General features: G+C 37.2%; 1 protein-coding gene across 2 annotated transcripts in view; it reads left to right on the top strand.

The window, feature by feature from the left end:
* Positions 1–22,621, top strand: part of LOC131682206 (protein disks lost) — a 763,875-nt gene that overhangs the window by 504,330 nt on the left and 236,924 nt on the right. For both annotated transcript variants that reach the window (XM_058963527.1, XM_058963526.1), the window contains exon 3: positions 6,666–6,739. In XM_058963527.1, the coding sequence (XP_058819510.1) occupies positions 6,666–6,739 (74 nt within the window). The remainder of the gene's footprint in view (positions 1–6,665; positions 6,740–22,621) is intronic.

The following is a 22,621-nucleotide window of genomic DNA, read 5'->3' as shown; positions in this document are numbered from 1 at the left end:
CCATGCACATTTTCATTCGTCTCCGATTATTACACGAAGCGACCGTGCAGCAACGAATCAAACGCATCCAAGTAGGCCCTGGCACAATGTATGCGATGTTGATTGTTGTTTCATATGCTTTACCGGTATTTGAAAACATTTGCCTTGATAATTAGTGAAATGAATATATTGTACGATATTCAACTGAATGAATAACATGGATATTTGAATGAATATTTTTTCTATTCACCGTGAGTCGCATCAGGTTCATTTTCAGCCGTCAAAATAGAGCTTCGATTATTTGTAACTCTGATTCTCACTCAATTAATTTGAATATTTGAAACTCTACGTGGGAGACATAGTTTTACCTGATTACACGTTACTCACCAACCCGACTAGAAATATACACAATCATGATTTTTACAGGAATTGGTTAATAATTTTACAATATGTTACAGTACAGTCTAACGTTATGATACAAAATAAAAGCAATAAACTCTAAAATGTTAAAGTTTACTAAACTGCGGTTGGCCAAAAATGGTTTCTCTGGAATTTCTTCTTAAGGTGGAATTTGACAGTTATCTTTTATGCCTAATTGTTGAGAGTCCAATATAAGCCAAATGAATTTGCTCGAAAGCTGGATTTTAGCGGCTATTTTTGCAGGGTCTAAAAGCAGGCGTTTGAATACAGGGGATATGCGAATGGTGTATGCGATTTCGCACTGTATGGGGTGTAGAACCTTGAAAAAGGTCCCAAACGGACCGAAACGTCTGATGAAGACAAAATAGTTTGCTTTTGCTTAAAAATTAACTGCAATGCAAAGCCATACACCTAACCTGATGAAAACAAAATAGAAAATAATTCTCTTATTCATCATCCTTATTATAATTACGAGTATTGTGACCCTCCGTGTGATAGAAGTCAAACCAAGACAATCATTACAATCGCTTTCACTTGTAGGTGTCTTCAAAGATTGATGGTGCAGTACACACCAACACGATTGACTACGAAATGATAGCAACTACTCCACCGAATGAATACTTTAAGGAAACGTCTATCTAGCGATGATTTTTTTTACTCGATTAACGCAAATAATCTCTAAAAGAATCTAAAAATCAATAATCGATTTCAAGCTTTCGGTATAATCGAATAAATTCATTAGCTGATATTATTTATTCGACAACATAATTCATGAAGGGTATGTGCTAAATATGAAAATCGCAGAACAAAAATGAAAATCGCTTCAAAGTATCAAAATAGATTCAGCGACTTTTTTTTGGTTGACAAACTAAGATTTACTACCTAATCGATTATCTAGGTCGATTAAGCAAATATATTGAGCAAGCTATCGAATATTACTCGATTAACGGATAATCGATTATTTGCAAAAAGTCAGACATCCAAGCAGACATCACATCACGTCAATTATGACAGTCTTGAAGCACAATGGATTACGAGAGTGTGTGTAAAGCGAATGACAACTGTCATACACGGAACAATACCTAACAATACCTGGATTAGAGAAGTCGTTTGCTAGTTTAGAGTGACACTGACGGATACTCATTGCTCCTTATTTAAGAGCTGTCGTCACTCCTCTTACATACACACTATTCTTCAACATACTTGAAAACTGATTTGATGTTTGCGAAGGCGTCAGATATTTTTTCGGCAGGTAAAAATGCGAGAGCCTTTTTTTATGTATTAAAATTGTTTTCATTTTTGTTGAAAATTTGCAACAAACAATTTTGTTGAATATATTTCCATCAGTTCATGCTTAAATGAAAAAAACATCCATTATGCCATGAACCAGGGAACTCTACGGCAAACGCATTGATAAGAGCCTTCCCACATCTGTTAAAATCACTTCTGGATGCAGTTCAACGTCGATCTCATCAACAATTTCGATGAGCTTAGACAATACTGCTCTACAGAGAGATTCTGATTTACTTGTCATCAGAGCAAACACCAAAGGGAACGCTGCATCGTGGGAAGGCGCAGTGCTCCCCTCGATAGTAACAAGCAGACGAAATAAACTAGTCGAATGTATTGTAGACCATTCTCCCTGCACTCATAACGCATAGGCATTCTCCTTGTTTGCGCACATTCAGCAAATGCGGGGTGCTAATTGGTTATGCCAAATAACTCTTATGCCAAATGGAATTATGCCAAAAGGCATTATACTAAATGGCATTATGCCAAATGGCATTATGCCAAATGACCATTATTCCAAATGGCATTATTCCAAATGGTATTATTCCAAATGACCATTATGCTAAATAACCTTTATGCCAAATGACTATTATGCCAAATTGCCATTATGCTAAATGGTCATTATGCCAAATAGCATTATGCCAAAGGGCATTATGCCAAATGGTATTATGCCAAATGAGATAGAGCCTTTTTGAAGGTGAATAGTTTTCCGCGTAATTAGACAATTTTTAGAGTTTTTTAACCTGAAAGGGCAAAAACGTTTTAATTTTAAAAATATTCAAACGTCAAAATTAAATTTCTGAACTGTCCCCATTTGTTATTTATCTACAAAATTATGGATGAAAATGAGCTGATCTATGACAAAAACTTACACGCATACTACTCCAATTTGCATAGCGGCTACCAATGCATAAACTTGATACATTATTGAAAGAAACGGAATAATTTATTCTTTTAGTTATGAATTCATATTTTCTGTGTACAGTAAAATTCCGTTTTTGGCATGCTACCTTTTTGGCACACTCCGATTTTGGCAACAAATGAGTTCCGTTTTTGGCAACATTTTTGTTGGTCATAACAAGTCTTTTAGAAATGTGCAAAAGATATTTTTTTGTATCAATTTATATCACATTTGACTTCATTTCCAAACATGGGAGTCATATTAACCCTCAAAGGTGCAAATCAATTTTTTTTATATTGTGAAAATTGTCTCATAGCTTCAATACATTACTGTGATAATTTTGAGATGCATTTCGCAATGTTGTTTTGAAACAGTGTTATGTATTTAAGGGTTACCTATATTTTACACTATACGTGTTTTATTTAATCATTACAATAAGTGTAAAGATGCATTATTTATGTTGGGGAATGTGTTCGGTTGTCGGAACTCTTTTGTTTTTGGCTCACAACATTACTCCAATTAAACAATATATGAGAATAAGCCTACCAATAGAAAGCTAGAAGCCTTAGCTAATAACTTATTGAAGAATTTAAGTTCATTTGTCAACTTAAAAAAAGTTATTAACAATTTAGTAAAATGATAACTGTTTACCATTTTGAAAAATGTGGTCGGTTGTCGGCACCCTAAAAAAAATTACTAAAAATGGAAAAATATGAATGATGATCATCACGATTCAAAGGGAAAAGGAAATTCATTCAGTTCAATACCCATCAAAGGCATTATGGACATCATTCTTCATCAGAACCACAATATGTGTATGTGAAAAACTAGTGCGAATATTACGCACTGCTAATGCACTGACGGATCGCATTCACTACTATTGAGTTAGTTTCAGGCACTTCAGTTTTTTACTAAAGCTTCAGACAGATCAGATAGAAGTCAGTCAAAACGGGAGGGGGACTACAGGGTAACCCCGAGCCCCCCACCAAATTATCTGGTCGTGACAATCTGGTATATACGGTGCTACCCAGCGGTGAAAACACCACCAGGTGGACTTTCTTCATGTAAATGTAAAACGCTAAACCGGAAGTCGCCTTCCTGGTTTTCAGAATAATTCCAAAGATCGATCTCTGGTATCTATTTGTAAAGCCCGTTCCAAAATACTCATATTGATTAGGTTATTGAGAGCATTTGCCACAAAAAATTGGGTGCCGACAACCGACCATGTTTGGATGCCGACAACCGATTTTAGTAACCTTTTTGAAAACTGATCAAAAGAAAACTTGTGGCGAACATTTCGGAGCCATTTAACGTTGAATCACAAAATAGAATAAATTCACATCGTGAATATTCAATGCGCATACTTTTTCGATCGATTTACTTCTTTCTGTAACACTAAGCAAATCATCAAAAAAAACTTTTGAGTAGAGTTTCACTTGTTCAAAAAATATATTGGTTGTAGAAAAGAACATTCGAGTCTGCTTCAGCAATCGACACAAAAAGATCGCGCTAATATATAACACAAATAATATTTATCAGAATGTCCATATCTGGTTTCTGTCAAAAGCTACATAGGGGTGCCGACAACCGACCAGTGCCGGCAACCGACGACTTTCCCCTATAATATGGACAAGTTGCAAGTGATTTTTCCAACACAAATGGTTTTCTTCAAACCTAAATATCTTTAAGCATTGCAGTTCGATTTTCAATCTATCAATTCCATTTGAAAGATCAACAATGGGTTAGTTATGGAGAAGCAATAAATTTATTAATTTTTTAAAAGAGCTGTGTTTTTTAAACAAAATTGTTCAATAATTCTCAGAAAGAAGACATAACAGCCCCAGGAGCAAATTCACTACCATTCAGTGAATTGTTCAAGTTTTGACGTTCAGTGGGCCGAAGAAAAGCGATTCGAATTAAATGCTATTTTACATATTCGTAATGAGGGGAATTGCACTCGAGAAGTGCGCGAAGATTGTAAGAATTCTACAGGACAGCACAGTGGGCAGAATGCTACTTTCGACGCTCTAATGCTCTAGCGCCCTGGGTATGTATCCTGAAGGATTTTTGTCTTCGGAAAAGTATCTTGGATGAAAATGAGCATTTATTTTGCCAACTTACTGATAAACGTTTCTTGCAAAGAATAAGCACAGCCTTATGACAGAACTACAATTCGGAAAATTGCAGAAAGGACTAGACACAGCAGTGATTTAAATAAGATTACTTTATAAATTACTTGATAAATTTATTCTCAGTTCGAAATATTATATTTGAATTCGAAAACAAGAAAATATTTGCATATATTTTAGTTTACTCAAAAAATCTCTAGCGAAGTAGGAACTATTAAACTTGAATTATATTTTTTTCCTCATTTCATTTGTCTGCAAAAGGCCCACATTGCCCCACTTTTTTCTCTTCGTGGTTATAAAGTTAAAGGTTTTTACTAGTCACAAACAAAATTCCAGCTGCCGCTTCGTAAGTTATTACAAATTTTGTGGAACATATTTTTTTAATATTTTTTATGAAAACAACCTTGAAATGTCATGATAACATTAATCACTCTTTTAAGCATTTTTATTATTGTATATTTTCGAAGATTTAAGAATAAAACATTTATTTCTAGATGCATTTTTCATAAACAAATGTTAAAATTCATTTTCTCGAGTATTTTTTTAAATGTCATGTAGCGCCATCTACATAGGTTATAAAGTATAAATGTCTTCAGTACATGTGTTCTAAATATCAAAACAAACAACTTTGCCGAAGAAAGTTTTTTGATAGTTCTATCAAAAGATAGAACTGATCTAGATCAGCTTCTACTTATCTAGTTTAAAACCAAAGTTGTCAAAATAATGATCATTTCCATCTAAGATGCTTTGCTAAAGACATTAATCCTCCGGGATATATACCCAGAGCGGTAGAGGTTTTGAGCGTCGAAAGCTTGCCCCACTGTACGACGTCTGAATTTGATAAAATCATGAATAAAATTTAATTTGCTTATTTTTTCTTTCATCTCATTTCATTTCACATATTATTAAAAATCCTTGAAACATTTTTGAAGTCGTAAATTGAAAATCCAAACTTTAAAAATAATGTTCCATTTTTGGCACGGTTTCGGTTTTGGCAGCTGAAAAAAAAATAAAATTGTTGCCAAAAAAGGAATCCTACTGTACCTTGGAAGTTTCATCAATTACTTAGAAAGAGCGTTTGTTTTTCTCAGACCTCATACTAGTCTTATCCGTTTAAAACCATTAGTTAGTAGCACAGAGTGGAATCCTTACCAATGCGATAAATAAGGGATCGTCCATCTTGTTTCCTACTTCATACAAACGAATTCAATAATTTGTGCAATTTCACGGAAAAACACATCATAAGTGCACTCAATTTCGAGTACCTATAACTTTTTTAAATGTCTGAGGACGAGCATATTTTATGGTCAATAACCTGTGAACGTAAATCGAAATTTGGATAGCTAGGTACTAACAATAACTACGATCTAATCGAGATGTACGAACCGCCAGACCAAGTCAACGCAACACTTGACTCGAGGAAGGAAGCAATCGAATATTTGCAAAGTTCAACTCCCGCGCGACCTTTTCATACACGGTCTGGTAGGTCACTCCAATCCACAACGACGAAATAAGTCTAGCACGCAGGCCAAATTTCGATCAAGCGACAAACCCCCTCTCACGAAGCGATACTAGGCTGTGTATGTGTCACTGTAGGCATACGTTAGTGAACCGCTTATTATTTATTACTTCGCCCAGTGTTCGCGCAGCGGCCCTGACTCGGGTCAAACGTTCAACTGCCCCAAAAAGCCGACTATTTGTCGCGAAGGCCCGAGGCCAGGTGTTGTGTTTACGCCAACGTCTAAGCGGCTGTCTAAAAGTGTTAGGTATATAACGCAGTTTGCTATTTTTGTCAACTGGCCTCGGGGAGTGCTTCTAGCTTTGATAGCTTCGTATCTGCAATCGAATTGACAAATTATACAGGCAGCGTTTGTGTGTTTCCTAATTTAACACGTGTTTCTTTTCTCTCATTTGTTATCTTTTCATGAACCCCTGCGGGACCAAAGAGCGAACCGAGGCGCTGCTCCATCGAAGACTTTGCCGTTCACTTTCTTGGACTAATTAGAACGCAAACAGAAGAGTGAGTATTGAACAGAAGTGACACCCTCCTGCAGAGCATACAAACATTAAATTAAAATCTTAACGATCCCCTCGACACGCCGCTGCTCGGAACAATCGTTGACCGCTTTTACACTTCTAACAAAGAGGGACCCTCCATAAATTTACACACTTTCGCGATTAGCCTCCCCATCTGGCTGGTATTTAGCTACCAACGACTCATGAATCCGGCTAACGAACCGACTGCTGAACTCGCACCAGAACAAGACAAGCGGAAAGCGAGGATGGGCGGACATGAGGAAGAGAAAAAAAAACATAGTTCAAGGCCGCCGTAAAGCAGGTGGCGAAATGCTTTGCGCGATGTACAACTATCATACCGGCTTGCCGTGTTTTTGCTGGGTTGCTACTTTGTTGTCTCCACCAATATGTGTTACCATGTGGAGTATAGTTAGCTACCGCAATGGTCTCACGCTACACCATCACGATCACTTTTGCGCGCATACATATATGGTGATTTTTGTTTAAATGTGCTTTGGCCAATTGGTAGTATCCACAGTTAGTCTTCTCTATGCCTGCTTGCATGAAGAAGACAAGGGTAGCAATTTGCAGGGTTTGGAAGATTGCTGACGCTGTCTTGATTTTGACCGATATATGTACTGCAAATCCTTGACATTAGTTGTGAATAATGATCTTCAAAGAGAATTCATTGCAATTAAATAGATACACGAAAAAATGTTTCCAAAAAAAATAATAAATTGCAATGAATTCTGGAAAAACCGAAACTAGAATCATGAACAAAAATCAAGTGTTCAATGGGCCTGCATAACATTTTCTGCAATGTCATTACCAAATCGTTTTTCTCTCCGTGAACTTGTCGATAAAAAAAATAAAATCATTCGTAAACCAATTGTTTCCTTGTGAATTTATTAATGGATTTTGGAACATTGTATGCTATACGACTAGCCGATGTGGACTGTTTCATGCTTCATTACATTTTGATCAGGATCTGGGTGATTGTGAATTAGATCACAAAATCAATGGGATCTTGATAATTTTTAAGTATAGGTCTTCTACTAAATTCAGAATATTGTTTGTGGATCTATTCCTGCCTAGTGAATAGATTTCTGGTTCATGAAATATTTGGCAACGTTTCACCATTCATGAACGTGAAATATTTCTTATTCCATGAAATATTCCACTTTTATGCATAGTATATGCAATAGACTGGTTCAATTTTTGACTTTTAGCTCCACCGTGCTCTACTGCTTCCTTTTATAGCCCTTAGTAATTGTGAAAATTTTGGCACCGATCGGTTGTGTCTACGGACCCTCCAAAAATTTCAAAGTTTATATGGAAGTTTGTAAGGAAAATCGGTTAACATTGAAAATAAATTCTTAAAAAATCACCTCATCAATCAATTAATCAGAACACTATATATTTCTAAAGGTATTCTTCTACTGAACACATTCAGGGAACATTGCAAGTTTATGAAAATTCGTTGAGAAAAGTTATTAACTAAAGAAGCAGTATGACTTCAAAACAAGTGGATTTTATTATTAATCATAGCAACCCTGTTTGAAAAGTTGTATCTGGGTGGCAAGTCTACTTTACACTTGTATAACGATGTAGCTAACAGGGTTGCTATGGTTTCTAATAAAATCCACTTGTTTTGAAGTCATACTGCTTCTTTAGTTAATAACTTTTCTCAACGAATTTTCATAAACTTGCAATGTTCCCTGAATGTGTTCAGTAGAAGAATACCTTTAGAAATATATAGTGTTCTGATTAATTGATTGATAAGGTGATTTTTTAAGAATTTATTTTCAATGTTAACCGATTTTTCATACAAACTTCCATATAAACTTTGACATTTTTGGTGGGTCCGTAGACACAACCAATCGGTACAAAAATTTGCACAATTACTAAGGACCATAAAGGAAACAGTAGAGCCTGGTGGAGCTAAAAGTCAAAAATTGAGCCAGCCTAATATGCAATTTTGTACATAGTTCTTATTTTTTCACGTGAACAATTGCACAACAATCAGATTCAATTTTGATCAGTAAACCGGTTCTTGATTCGTAATATATTATATTCGCGCTTGTGAAATAGTTACATTGACAGGCGAAATATTTCATGGATGAATTCATGCCGTCTCAGAATAATATTCATGGATGAATTCATGCATAGATTCCACGTATATTACCAAATCAAAAATAAGTTTCCGCTTTTATAATCTAGTCAATAAAATATACAATTATATGCATGGTATCAGAATCAGAACTCAGAATATTACTCATGGATCCATGTTTGGTTCGTCGACTGGTTCTTTCTCGTGAATAAGTTTACAAATTTAGAGGATATCCTAATATTTTTCACATTCGTAGAACTCTGCCCATAATCATGATTTCTTCACGTAGATTTTTTAAAAAAATTTGGAATTTTATTTGTGGATTCATCTCTGTTCCGTGAACTGCTTTATTGTCGTAGTGCCCAACTACTGGCGCCCAGTCATAGCTTCAAGCAGCAGATATCAGATAACTAGTAGGCCTCAAACATTGTTATTCATTCGTTTAGGTTCTAAGTAATTTTCGGAATGAAAGGGGAAACTGCACTGAGCGGCACAACATGTCTTTGTAAAATAGTTCACAAAACCCTAAGATATAGCTGATCCACTTACACGATCTAGTTCATATTATTACGATAAATTACGATATTTCTTAGGCATAAATACGTCAGGCATAAGTACGTTAGGCATAATGGACGATTGACATAATGTTCGTTAAGGGGGGGGGGGGAGGGATAATTCGGACCCCCTCGATTTCTCAGAACACGGTAAGACTTTCTGACTGTCGTACATATTCGTGGAACCACTATTCTAAAACATTAATTTTGACAGCTGAATCTAATTCTTTGGTTTTTTTAAAAGAGATACAATATGTTCTACAGCGAAGACCCGTTTTATCAGCCCCCCTTGTTCATGTTAGGTTGACAAAATGGGGACAATGACAAAACTTATTTGATTATGTCTTTTTAATAAACCGAAGCTCTAAAAATATTCTTCTTCAATCCCTAGACATAGCTTCGTAATACTGGTTTGTCGATAAAATCGGGCCAAAAAACTGATAAAATCAGGGGCTGATAAAAACGGGTTTTCAATGTATTCCTTTGCCATTCTCTAAACAAAAATCATTATGATGGTAAAACCGTAATTAAACCAACAAAAGTAAAAAAAAACAGGTAAGTGTGTTGGAAAGCTTGAGATTCCTATTTTAATTAATGATTTCAGTTTGGTCGAAAACAGATATTTTCACGACGCTCACCACTTTTGTGCGAAATGAGCGTACGGGGCTATTCGGATCCCCTATTCCATCAACCACCGTTCAGCGGCTTGCGGCTAGGCACACGATTGCACAGGGCACAGCACAAAAAATACATGATGTGCCAATCGAGAGCTGTGACAAAGTTAAGTTTTTGTAACACAATTGTTTTTTACTTCTTAAGGAGTTTCTCCTATAAATATTTCATAGATAAACATAATTACATTGTAAAAAAAAACAAAAAAATGACGGTCTGAATTGCCCCGCAGGGAGGTTCGAATTACTCCTAAATTGTAAAAAGATGGAAAAATGTAGAGTTATCCAAATCGTCGACCAGTGCTACCAGGGATTGGTGCAAATGTGCTTTTATGGCACCAAAATATAGTTGAGGTTTCAAACTAACAATTAGGGACTTTTGGCAGATAAATTCTTTCACATCTATCCAACTAAAAGGGCTATTTGCTTCTGTAGGTCAGAATTTCCCCGGATTTTCTTAAAAATATTATCAACGCTTTCTTTATTGTAGGGATTTCAATCTCATGTTAGTTTTTTTTGGGTTAGAAAAAAAACTACGCTTTGCTGTATATAATTGCATACCTCGTATAACTATAGCGAGAGACTGCGAAATGAAGAACACTATGCAAAATATTTATTCCTGACAAGTGTAGACTTTTTTCTATTTTTTTCATGGATGGGTTCTTCAGTTCTGGTTCAAGCATATACCAAGCCTAGTAGATGTATTACCAATACAATTGTACCCTAATATTAAAAAATGAAGCAAAATAGTGAACAAAAATTAAGTTTTGGAACCTATGGAAACTTGCGGTGTTTTGGGAAGTATTAGCATTAGGGCACGAATGTTACGTTTGTGACGATACCTTTGTTGTTTCGGTAACTCGTCATAGTACACGAACCAACTTTCACTCTTATCATTGAACTAATCATTGAACTGAATAATATGGTAGATATAAATATAGAAGCAGAAAATGCATCATTCTTTCTTTCATGAGCTGTTGTTCAAGGTATAAATTTTCATCTCGGATAACTGCACCATGCATTATTGTAAGAACTGATCTAAGTTATATGTTTCGATAAACTGACAGAAATAAAAATACACTGTATACAATACACTCTAAACTACTTCTACCCAAATTTTCAAGAAAAGATGCCTAATGGGTAATTTTCTACAGTGTTTTTTTTCCGTGATGCAATTTGATGTGGGACGCTCTTTAATAGCATTTTTCTCGAAACTGCGTTTTTCAAAATGGTGAACACGTTAACTCAAAAACAAATCAACGAATTGACTTGATTTTTTTATGAGAATGCACAATATGTGTAGCCTGTCGATGAACCACAGAAAACTGAATAAACAAATTTTTCTCCCTATTATTTTGAAGAAAAGGGCGTGAATTTTACAGTAAAATATAAGAATTTTCGAGTTTCATGAAGTCATTTTCCGAAACTCCAACTTCTCTTCTGCTATTGTTTGTGGTTCATCGACTAACTACAAGTCTATGCTTGACAAAACTGAATTTCCCGTATCAGATAATTTGGAGCACATTACACCAGACGCCCCCCTTAATCCACATGTTACATTCGTTAAGAATAAATTATCACGATAACGCACAAAATCGAGATTAAGATCTTAAAATTTCTACGCATCAAAAATCCGAGAGTGTACTTATGAATATTCCTATTATTAATTTAATTCATACTATTCATAGTTCATTCTATTATTTTATTATTATTATACGCTTAGTTCTTTGTTGCATTTTATTGTCTCATTAATTTAATTAATTTCAATAATTTATTTTGTTTTGTTTATTTCATTCATTGCATCATATTTACTCAATGTTTGCGTAAAGTTTATTTTTTCTCTATTTTTTTCTTTTAATATTTTTTCATCATATACATAATTTGCTTTCAATTTTATTGATCTAGTTATTTTAATATTCTAATATTGCTAAATTATTTTTAATTGTCGCTTTTTACTACATCAATTTTCTTTATTTGATTTGTTTTATTTAGTTTAATAATAATAAAATTTTTTAAACTATTTTTTTTTACTTTATTATTTTATTTTTCGATGCGTATATATAATGGAGTTAAATTTCGTTTGCCACACGGTGTTGTCTACACCAGATTTTGTTTGCTTTTGGACCTGATGTTGTCTGCCCATTAAGTTCCACTAAATTTGGGGTTCATGATCGGAAAGTTCTTGAATTCATGAAAAATTCACGATTTCGCGAACGGAACGATTTTCTAAAATCGTTTCCAAGTTCCTGAAATTACCGAAGATTTGAAATAAATACATTATGAATAATTAATCTCGTATGCACGAAACGATTTGTGTTTTCAAAAAACTAGTTAGGGCCAAAAATATACATGGCGTTACATTCCAATGTTTCGTTGGGTTATTGAGGTAGTTTCCTAGGCATGTTCAGTTTTTGTTGTGATTCTTGCTCATAATTTGGGAATAAACTAATTTGTTTAAACCTTATCAACTTAAAGAACCGACAGTTACGACAGTTACAGATGGTCATGATTTCAAGAGCTTTGTTGCGATTTTCGTGATTTCTCATCTCGTTACTGTGATATTTTATTCATTTAATATTTAATAAAGAGTTTAATGTCGAATTATTCTTGTAGGCCTTAGTCACGTTTTGCGTAATTTATATTCATGTTTTTGTGATACTTTATTCTTGAGCTCAATTTCGAATTTGATGCGTTAAAGAATTTGACTCTTGTCCATGAGTCGTGAATGCTATTTTTAATCAATATTTTTCTTGGAGTAACCTGTTAATATGAATTAGATAAGAAAAATGTGACTGATTCGTTGTATTTTGTTTATTGAACTATATCACGAATACGATTTGTTGCTCTATAACGTATTTTTGGTGCCAAGCGCACTTTTCGTTTTCTACCCGGACATCATATTGAACCTTACCAAATGAATAACGTTGCTCGAGGTTCTACTAGCTTTCTTGTATTTGCTGCTCTCACCATTTACTAGTCGCTAGCAGCTGGATATAGCTATAGATATTCCCTGAAAAAATCAAACTTTGTGAATTGTTGCACGTGAAAATTACGTGACCATGTGCAGAGTTGAATGAAATTGAAAATAATTATGGATATCTTCTAAATATCACAAGCACTCAAAATGGATCTTGAATCATGTATTAGGATTCATGCAATTCACGAATCCATGAATAATATCTTATGATTTTGTGCACTATTTCACCAGCACTAATGGTCAGCCATGAATGGTGAGTTGTGACTAATTCGCTAGAAATCATGAATCAATTCACATAAACATGACTAAGATATTATACCTTTGTGAACTATTTCTCGAACACGGATATTGAAACGTGACTAATATATTAGGAATCATGAACTAGTTTACGATGATTGAAATGATTCATGAATCGTATTCCTATTTTCGTCGAATAGCTAACAAGAAAACGTTTTGATTCCACGAGTCAATTTTTAGTTTTATGAATAGTGTTCATAAAGTTACGAATTAGTTCCCGTTCAGAAAATCGATCTTGTAATGACATGGCAGAAATCGTGTCTGAAGTTCACGAAGCAAAAACAAATATCTCCACTAGTGAAAGCGTTATGTAGGCGTTACTGAAAAGAAATTGAATATTTTAATGATTTTTCAAAATTCATGACATTTTATTCTCGATTTTGGGATCAAATTTTCTCCATGTGAAGTAAGTAAGCCCGATTTATTGAAATTGACTTACTCATACACTGTTACTTTGGTTTCGCAGGTTTGTGATCAAATCAGTGGCTTCTTTCGATGAAATAGCCATCGAAGGATACAGTCGCTGCAGTCAGCTTCATCAAGAATGTTTTTACTGCGGAGAGAAAGCGTATCAGGATGCTTTTAAGAGGGTCAGAATGATTCAAAGTTGTGAAAATTCCTCCATAATATCAGAGAATTTTTTGAATCCGGCACTGGTTTCTATCTCTGGCTAAGCTCAGGTTTCTAAGACCAGAAGCTGCCTGCATCGGTTTTGCACCAGTACGTCCTCGAGCTGTTATTTTTGAAGGACTTTGAAGAGACACATTTTGGCCTTTACAACGAAGCTGTTTCTTATTTTTCTATTGCTGCTAGACGCAGCAGAAGTTGTTTCTTCCAGGGGTTCATCAAAGTCGCCTTGGTCAGTTGACAAGTTAGTATAGATTTTCGTAAAGACCGGTGGCGTAGCTATCTTGTGGATTTCCAGTAGAGTAGTAGATACACTTTTCAACATCCCTTCTACAGGAGTCATACTCATGATTACCACCGCATTTCAATAGATCCGCGCATTTCTAACTTGAATAGGAAACGACCCCATCTATTTCGACCTAGTTAGCCGATACATATACTCTGTGCTCTTCCGTAAAAGGCTCGTAGCCAGCAATATCATTTGCCTACTTTAAACTATTTACAACCACCGAAAGCTTATCAGGGCGAATTTTCGACGTTTCTGTCACGGTTGAGTATCGTTCCGTTAGAACTCGTGAAATCTTAAATAGATTTAAAAATCCTTTGTCTTTGGTCTGGAAAAAGATCACGAAGGGCCCAGTTGAGTCGGGAAATCGATGTTATTTCAACATTCGTATTACCTTGATGCGAATCATTGTCAGGGGAAGTCTTTTTTACTCGGACCTATTGGCAAGTGCAGGGTAGTAGGAGAGATAAGAAAGGGACTTGTAATATAATAGCGATACTTAAATTGTGTGATAGTATCCAGGTTTAAGAAACGAAACACTGATACGGCTCTGCTGGACGAATAAAGGTTAACGTGCATACACAGAACAAAAAAAAATGTCAATACCTCGAAGAGGTGGAGAACCCACAAGATTTCCTTGAAGTCGGGTAAGGTAGCTTTGAGCTATACTTCATAGCGTTGTACCGTACGAACTGGGAAGAACGTCTTAGCGGTCCGGGAGACACCGTTCGAATTAATGTGTGTTAATATTAAATTAACATGGTCGATAGACATTTCATCAACACTGGAACACATTCATGAGAAATTTCTCCTGAAATCCGGGTTCCTAGAATACACAAGAAAAATAAAAAAATGAAGAATACTTGTTCATTAGTTTTTCCGACCACAGCCAACATTGAATCTGTCTGTATTTCTGTCGGTAAAATATCCCCCAGAAATGTAGGCGTAAAAAGGCCAACGCTACTACATTCCAGTAAGTAATCAAATGAATTCATTTCTGTATGCTGTAGTGCCCCTTTAAAGCTGTGAATCGTGGCTATGTTTAAATTTGCATTCTATTTAAGATGTTTCTGATGTAACCAACCCTACAAGTTCGGAATGGTCATCCAAACAACGAATGAAATTTTCCGACAACAAAGTAAACCCCTCCCGGATGGAAATGGCATACCACCGGAACAAAATAACTGAAGCATTTGTCGTACAGAGCGATGTGTACTCACACCGCCGCCGCTGTACACACCAACCAGAAGTCAGACTGGCAGTAATGTTTTGAATCCCGGCCCCGTTCCCCCATCCACCTTCCATCTGCTTGGATCGGATTGGCCCCGTATATTGTGTATAGGTTTTGGTACGATACAATACATATACCTAGCTACGTACGAACCTGCCAACCGGCATTTGAACCTGGTAAAGGGCACCAATGATCAGACGAACTATCGTACCAAAAGAGGAGAACAAAGAACTTACTCTTTTATGCCCCAAAGTCAATGTCCTGTAACGTGGTCTGTGTATTCTGCTCTAGGGATGACGATTACATGTTGATCGGTTTGGATCGACAGTGGACTGTATTAAATGGCTAAAAATATTTTTTAACAAGCCAAACTAACTAGTGGAAGAGCCGGAGAAAATCATAAAATTTTATATCGTTCTTGGAAATCATGTAAACTCAGTCTTTTTCTTTTTATACTTTAGACTAATTTTAATTATGACATACGTGCTCCTGTCTAAATTATGTCTAGTAATTATTAAGCCGTTGATTCGCGTTTTATTTTAATAATCAAATCACAGCACGACAAGCTTGATCATCCTGAAAAACTGACCATCCCTAACATCGAAATAAACTCACTATAGGGATGATGTTACCGTCAGCTCGCAGGCAGACTCAATGTTTCGGTACCGATATGCGAAACTTTCGCACGGACCAACAACGCAACAACGTCTAACTGCTGGCAGCAACGACCAGTCAGTGGTTGAGTCGGAACGGATGAAGCAAGGAGAGGACTCTGGCCAAGGCAAGGTGGAAAATATACTTTCCAGCTTTTATCGCTGATGATAGTTGTTTTGTTGCTTGTTTCACTGTGTTGTATTTTCTTCTTCAGAACTTCCTTTCCTTGCGGCCTGATGATCGCGGTGCCACCGACCGACCGGCCAACCGACCAACGTTCCTCAGTAGGGAAACACGGGGTGGTGCTGGTGGGTGATACATGGCGAATCAGTGCGGTTTGTTGTTGTGAATGTGAAGAATTGCGAGCCTTGTGCGATTATTCTAGTTCAAGATCATCCGGAGCGGGTCAAAAAACTTTTAACCTTTCCACTGGTTCGCACCACGAGAGCGTTTCACGATTGATCGTGTCTTTCTACGTCGGCTATACAGATAGATAAATCGATAGACAGATCGATCGATGAATGCGTGCTTTTGCAGGTTGTAGGCTTGATTCAATTCTCTCCGGTCGAATCGGATCTGTTCGATGCGGATCTCTTTTTCCTCCCTACTTCGTAGGCTCCGTGCTGTGATGGATCTAATCAAAATAAGGTGATTAATGGATTGAAGTTGAAGACGGGCAGGTATTCGAAACGAGAATTTAATTTCTAAATTAGCTAGCAGGAAGATACAATCTTGGGAATCTATTAATAGACCAAATTGTTCTGACGTTTGAGCAGTAATCGAAATAAAGTAATGTTGTAATCATGCAGGTTTGGTTTCCTGAAAACCGTCTTAGTCAAGGGAGCGTTCTTTTTACTGAGATCCTTAAACCATCACGAATTGTTGGCATGAATTCTGGACACATTAATGGTTTGATAGTTACTACTTAAATTAATGTTCGACATTTTTTTTATTTATAAATTTACAATTTATTTGTGGTTTTCATACACAGTAAAAATTACCGTGTCGTCCTCTCCGAAGGTTTGTCGAAGACCGATGATACCGATCCGGGTATATATATATAGTGAGGACACACAACTTATCCCTGCCGGGCTACAGACAGCTGCTATCTCTTCAAGCCTCTTTTTGAATAGTTAATTACTGAACCCTCTAAATCAAAATGTATGTCTAGAACCTTCCTCGAACATAGAATTCCTTATGAGTGTTTACGGTGTTCAATTTTTCTTCCTTTATTCATTTTCTTGGCCCGGTTTAATACTTTGGCTCAACGGAAGTGCGGGTCTTCCATATACAATTTACAAGTCGCGAAAATGAAAATATAAAAAATGAATGTTAGAAGGTGCCCCGATATAATGTATACACAATTGTGCATGAAGATCTTTTTTGCGGTGGGGAAACATTTGCTTCTTCAAATGCTGTAGCTTGGGGATAATTCACTTTACCCTCGTTGTCGTTTTTGCCGTTGTTAATGCTTTCTTTTTGTTCGCGTCGTCAATAGTATTGGTTGTCGCTTTTGCGATGTTCAGTATTGTTTGAAAATGTGACGCGTAATATTTTTGTTCTTACAACATGTTCTATACATGTGTACAATGGTAGTTCCAGTGCATTCTCATCATAAAAACAGCGTCAAGGATTCCTGGAATGTAATGTATCCATTTATTTTTAGTAAACTTTCTTCGCATTGCAATATGAATTTTTTGATGCCACATCACAAGCATGACATGCTAGGTCGTGTTTTCTTACTTCGATGTTTACCATCGTCAATATACATGGGTTTCCTAATTCTAACGATTTCACCTTCAGTCACATGTTGCAGGTTCTTAGATTTAGATTGTCATTTAGATAAAGATAAACGTTTGCATTCGGTTAATTTGTTTGCTACTGCTGGATTTCAGTGACACCTGACTGTCTATCTGAAACTCTTATTCGTTACATCCCTCATCCTACAAGGAAGCCATCTCGGTTCATTTATATTCCTCCTCTACTTTAATGACATCAATATCAAATTACAAGGACGCTGCTTTTCTTTCGCCGACGACATGATTTTTTTGGACAAATACGGAATAAAACCGATACCGAGTTTCTTCAGAATAAACTGGAGAGCTATAGTACGTGAGGTGATCGAATAAATCCGAATAAATTCTCAATCGTTTCGTTCACGGGGAAAAGCCATCCAACTCAGTTTAACTACCGTTTATTCGACTCGAGCATTCCAAGACACTCTTACGTCAAATATCTAGGAGTCATCATGGATTCGACACTAACGTTCAAACCACGTGGATAAAGCATCAAGACAGCTTGGGTTCGTATTTCGAACAGTAAAAAACTTCAGGAAAGTAAACTGTCATAAATCGGTTTTTTCCGCGTTGGTCCGTTCAGCGTTAGAATACAGTCCTGTTTTTTGGAATTCGTACTACCAGTACGGGATTGACTGAATCGAGGCTGTCCATTGGACAGTGTCCAAAGCCGGTTTATAAGCTTTACCCTTCGACATCTTCCATGGCGAAACAGATTCCAACTGCCGAGCTACGAAAACCGTTGCTTCTTAAGCACATCAAGGTGAGCTGCGTACAAGATAATCAATTTACCAGTTACGCTGTGCTCGCCTTCATATGCATTAAATTTCGCAAAAGTCAAATGAAGTTCTGGCCAGAAATGGCAAGCTGTCTTATAGCCAAGAGACAGTGGTACAACGACAATAAGCAGGATTTCGTATTTTAGAATATAAATCAACCTGACTCTGCAGTATCGTTCTCAACAATTTTGCTGAAGACACTAAGTTTCAAAATAATTCTTTTTGAAGAGTAGATTTTCCACTAATTCTTTTAGGGGGAACAAGAACCATAATAATATTTCTAAAGGATGTGCTGTAGCATGGTAAAAACATTTCTAGAAGACACTGAACTTCCAAAGTTGACGGTCTTGAAATTATGTAGGCCTTACAAAACTGCCTTTAAGCATTTATTCCAGTATTCTTGACTTTAAAAGTGTATAACTTGGGAACGCGATCTTGTATACAAACTCTTATTACGCCATTCAATTCAGCACTTAAATGTACAGCAAAAATGGCAGGATTTTTTTTTTTCAAATTTTGCTTAATTTTCAATTTCACTGGACGACTATTTTTATAAGCGATAATACAAACAATCTTCAATAACATTGTTGGAAAATAGAGAAAAAAAACATCTTTAAAGTGCAAAGTGGAATTTATGTTTATTGAAACCAAAGTTGTATTAGTTCTTTCTTTAACCCTCCGGAAGTCGCGCATATGGCCCACTGAACGAACAGCCGCTGGAGCCCTAAAATGATTCCGCTAGATTTCCAGAGCAGCGTGGTTAAAACTAACGGGTTTTAGTGCTAAATTACCCCCCTTTACCCATTTATTTCAATTTGTTCAACGCGTATTGGGGTTATTAAATATTGATATGATTTTCCGTTTTTCACAATGCGGAACGGTTATCCAATCAGTGCACATTGTGGAAAGTGTCTAGTACCTCCAAATTAATAACCAGCATCACCACCACGGCGCTAGCAATAAACAAAATATCAGGTCGTGCTTCAGTGATGGTGACATGTCCATGGACATGGACGATTAGGTGGACTTTCTCTTTCTTTTGGATAAAAATAAGCCAAAGCTTCCCTCCCCTAGGCTGATTGGATTGACGGTATTGCAAACATATTTAAGCAATATTACATGTCACAGTTTGAATAACTTAGTGCATCAATTAAGAACAATGAAAAATAGTTCATTCCTTGATAGTGTCAACGACGAAAATAACTTGTCATATTCTATTGAACGCAATTGATAGTGCTGCATCAGAAGAAAGAAAGCCGTTGTCCGTGAGTGGGTCAAAAACCGTCCGGGCAGCTTGTGATTCGTTTTTTAATGAACTCAAGGCCATAGTCAAGGTAAAAGGTTGTCATATCGAGCAAAAGTGAATTATTTTTGAGTTTTTTATCATTTTCACACATTCTGCATTTTAAAGCAAAAAAATGACCTTTTCAATTGGTAACACTTCGAGTGCAGATGGGTCCTACGGAGTTACATAAACGCGACACATACGCTCACATGTTCAAACCCCCGTTAACATACAAAAGCTCGAGCCCTACGCAATAGTAAAACCTAGGTCACAAACTCGAACATGCAATTGCAATCACCTACGCCAAACTGCGCCCGCGATCTAAAAAGGCCGTTGAGATCAAGCAAACTTTTTAATACCTACAAGTTATAAACGCGGTTTCAATTATACAAACGCGCGTTTTCACGTGATCATGAATCGGTTACGTCTGAAAGTCCCTACCCTCGGTCTTAGTAGAATAGGTACAGGTGTCCAGTTGGCCCAATATTATAATAAATAACAGAATAAAACAAATGACGCTGATATACACTATACAAGTGTTTTTCAACTAAGAGTAAATTCACCCCCTGGGGTAAATTAGATTAATACAAGATGGTGAATAATATTAGGATAAAAATTTTAAATTTACCAGGCATAATTCACCATCTGCAGTAGCCTAATTCGTCCCTAGAGTAAATTTACCCCCGGTTCCATAGCGACATGACCGGGTACTCTAATTATATGGGGTAACTTAGTATCTGAACTGTTCACTGAAAATTTGGTATCAGATTCACGGTCCGTATGATCGTTCTGGAACACGCGCGAATATACGATTGTCCGCACGGTTATAAAATCCAATTTGATACTTGATACTTGATGGGCAACAATTCGCTTTGTTGAATCTACGCCGAGTGAAGAATTCTCCTCCACTGGACCCGGTCCTGGACAAATCTCTTCCAGTCACCCTGGACATTGAGCGCTTTTAGGTCCTCTTCCACTGCAAACAGCCATCGTGTACGCGGCCTGCTACAGAGCCGGTTCTCTACTGAATATTATCTTCGCTTGTCGTTCTTCCGGCATTCGTGTCACATGACCAGCCCACCGCAGCCGCCAGATACCACTTTCTTCTTTACCGCCGAGTATTGCTCACAGCAGCTTACGTTCGAAGACACCGAACGCTCTACGATCAACTTCCTTTAACGTCCACGTTTCATGGCCGTACAAGGCAACCGGAACTATCAAAATCTTGTACAACGCGATTTTTGTCTTCGTCTGCAAACTACGGAACTTCAGCTGGCTACGAAGTCCGTAAAAAGCTCTATTTGCAACTGCAAGACGCCTTTTCACCTCGCGGATAACATCCTTACCGCACGTCACTAGAGTTCCAAGGTACACAAATTCTTCCATTACTTCAAATTTATCACCACCTAACACCACTTCACCACCAACATCAGTATTGGACCCACGTATTCTTCCAGCTATCATGTACTTCGTCTTGCTGGTGTTGATTGTGAGACCATTTCTTGCTGTCTCCCTTTTAATAGGCACGAATGCCTCTTCTACGGCTCGGCGGTCGATTCCAAAGATATCAATATCGTCCTAGGATCATATGCGATCGAGTAACGATGGTACCGTTCCTTTGCACGCCTGCACTCCTGATGGCACCTTCAAGAGCAATGTTGAACAGCAAGTTTGACAGCGCATCACCCTGCTTCAATCCGTCTAAGGTTACGAAGGACGTCGAAATCTCATCCGCAACCCGAAAACTTGATTTCGATCCATCCAGCGTTGCACGAATCAGCCTAATCAGTTTTGTCGGAAAACCATGTTCTACCATTATCTGCCATAGCTCGTTTCTTTTCACTGAATCGTACGCCGCTTTGAAATCAATAAACAGATGGTGTGTCTGCAAGTTATATTCCCGGAATTTATCTAGGATCTGTCGCAGGGTAAACATTTGATCCATTGATCCACCTTGGTATTCGCCGAAGACTCCTCCAACGGCCGCAATCTGTTGAACAGAATACGTGACATAATTTTGTACGCCGAATTGAGGAGTGATATTCCTCGATAATTGGCGCACTCTAATCTGTGTCCCTTTTTGTATAAGGGACAAATGAGGCCCTCTAGCCAGACAGCAGGTAGTTCTTCTTCTTCCCATACCTTCAAAAGAGTACGGTGAAGTATTTCGTGCAGCTGCTCACTACCGTGTTTGAAAAGTTCGGCCGGGAGCTCGTCCTTTCCAGCAGCTTTACCGTTTTTCAGCTCTTTGATTGCCTTTTTCACCTCTTCTAGCGTCGGAGGCTCCACAGCTTGTCCATCGTCACTTATCCTTATTCTGTTCGTTGACGCGCTAACATTCTCTCCATTCAACAATGACTCGAAGTGCTCTCTCCACCTGGCTGCTACCATAGTTTTATCTGTGAGCAAGTTACCTTCACGGTCATTGCACACGGGTACCAGACACTAACATCCGGCTTCAGGCACCATTTTTCTCATCCGTCACTCTCTGGCACTCCTCATCGAACGAACCGTTTCTGGGTCGTCTCTGAGCAGTACCTATTCTCGCGCTGCTGTGCTCACCGCTCCGTGGATTGACTCCCACAGATTGTTGAGGTTGTCGTCTACGTTGATTCCCCT

This window comes from Topomyia yanbarensis, chromosome 2, assembly GCF_030247195.1.
Source record: "Topomyia yanbarensis strain Yona2022 chromosome 2, ASM3024719v1, whole genome shotgun sequence".
In the NCBI taxonomy this organism is placed as follows: Eukaryota; Metazoa; Arthropoda; class Insecta; order Diptera; family Culicidae; genus Topomyia; species Topomyia yanbarensis.
This window is presented reverse-complemented; position numbering and strand designations above follow the sequence as displayed.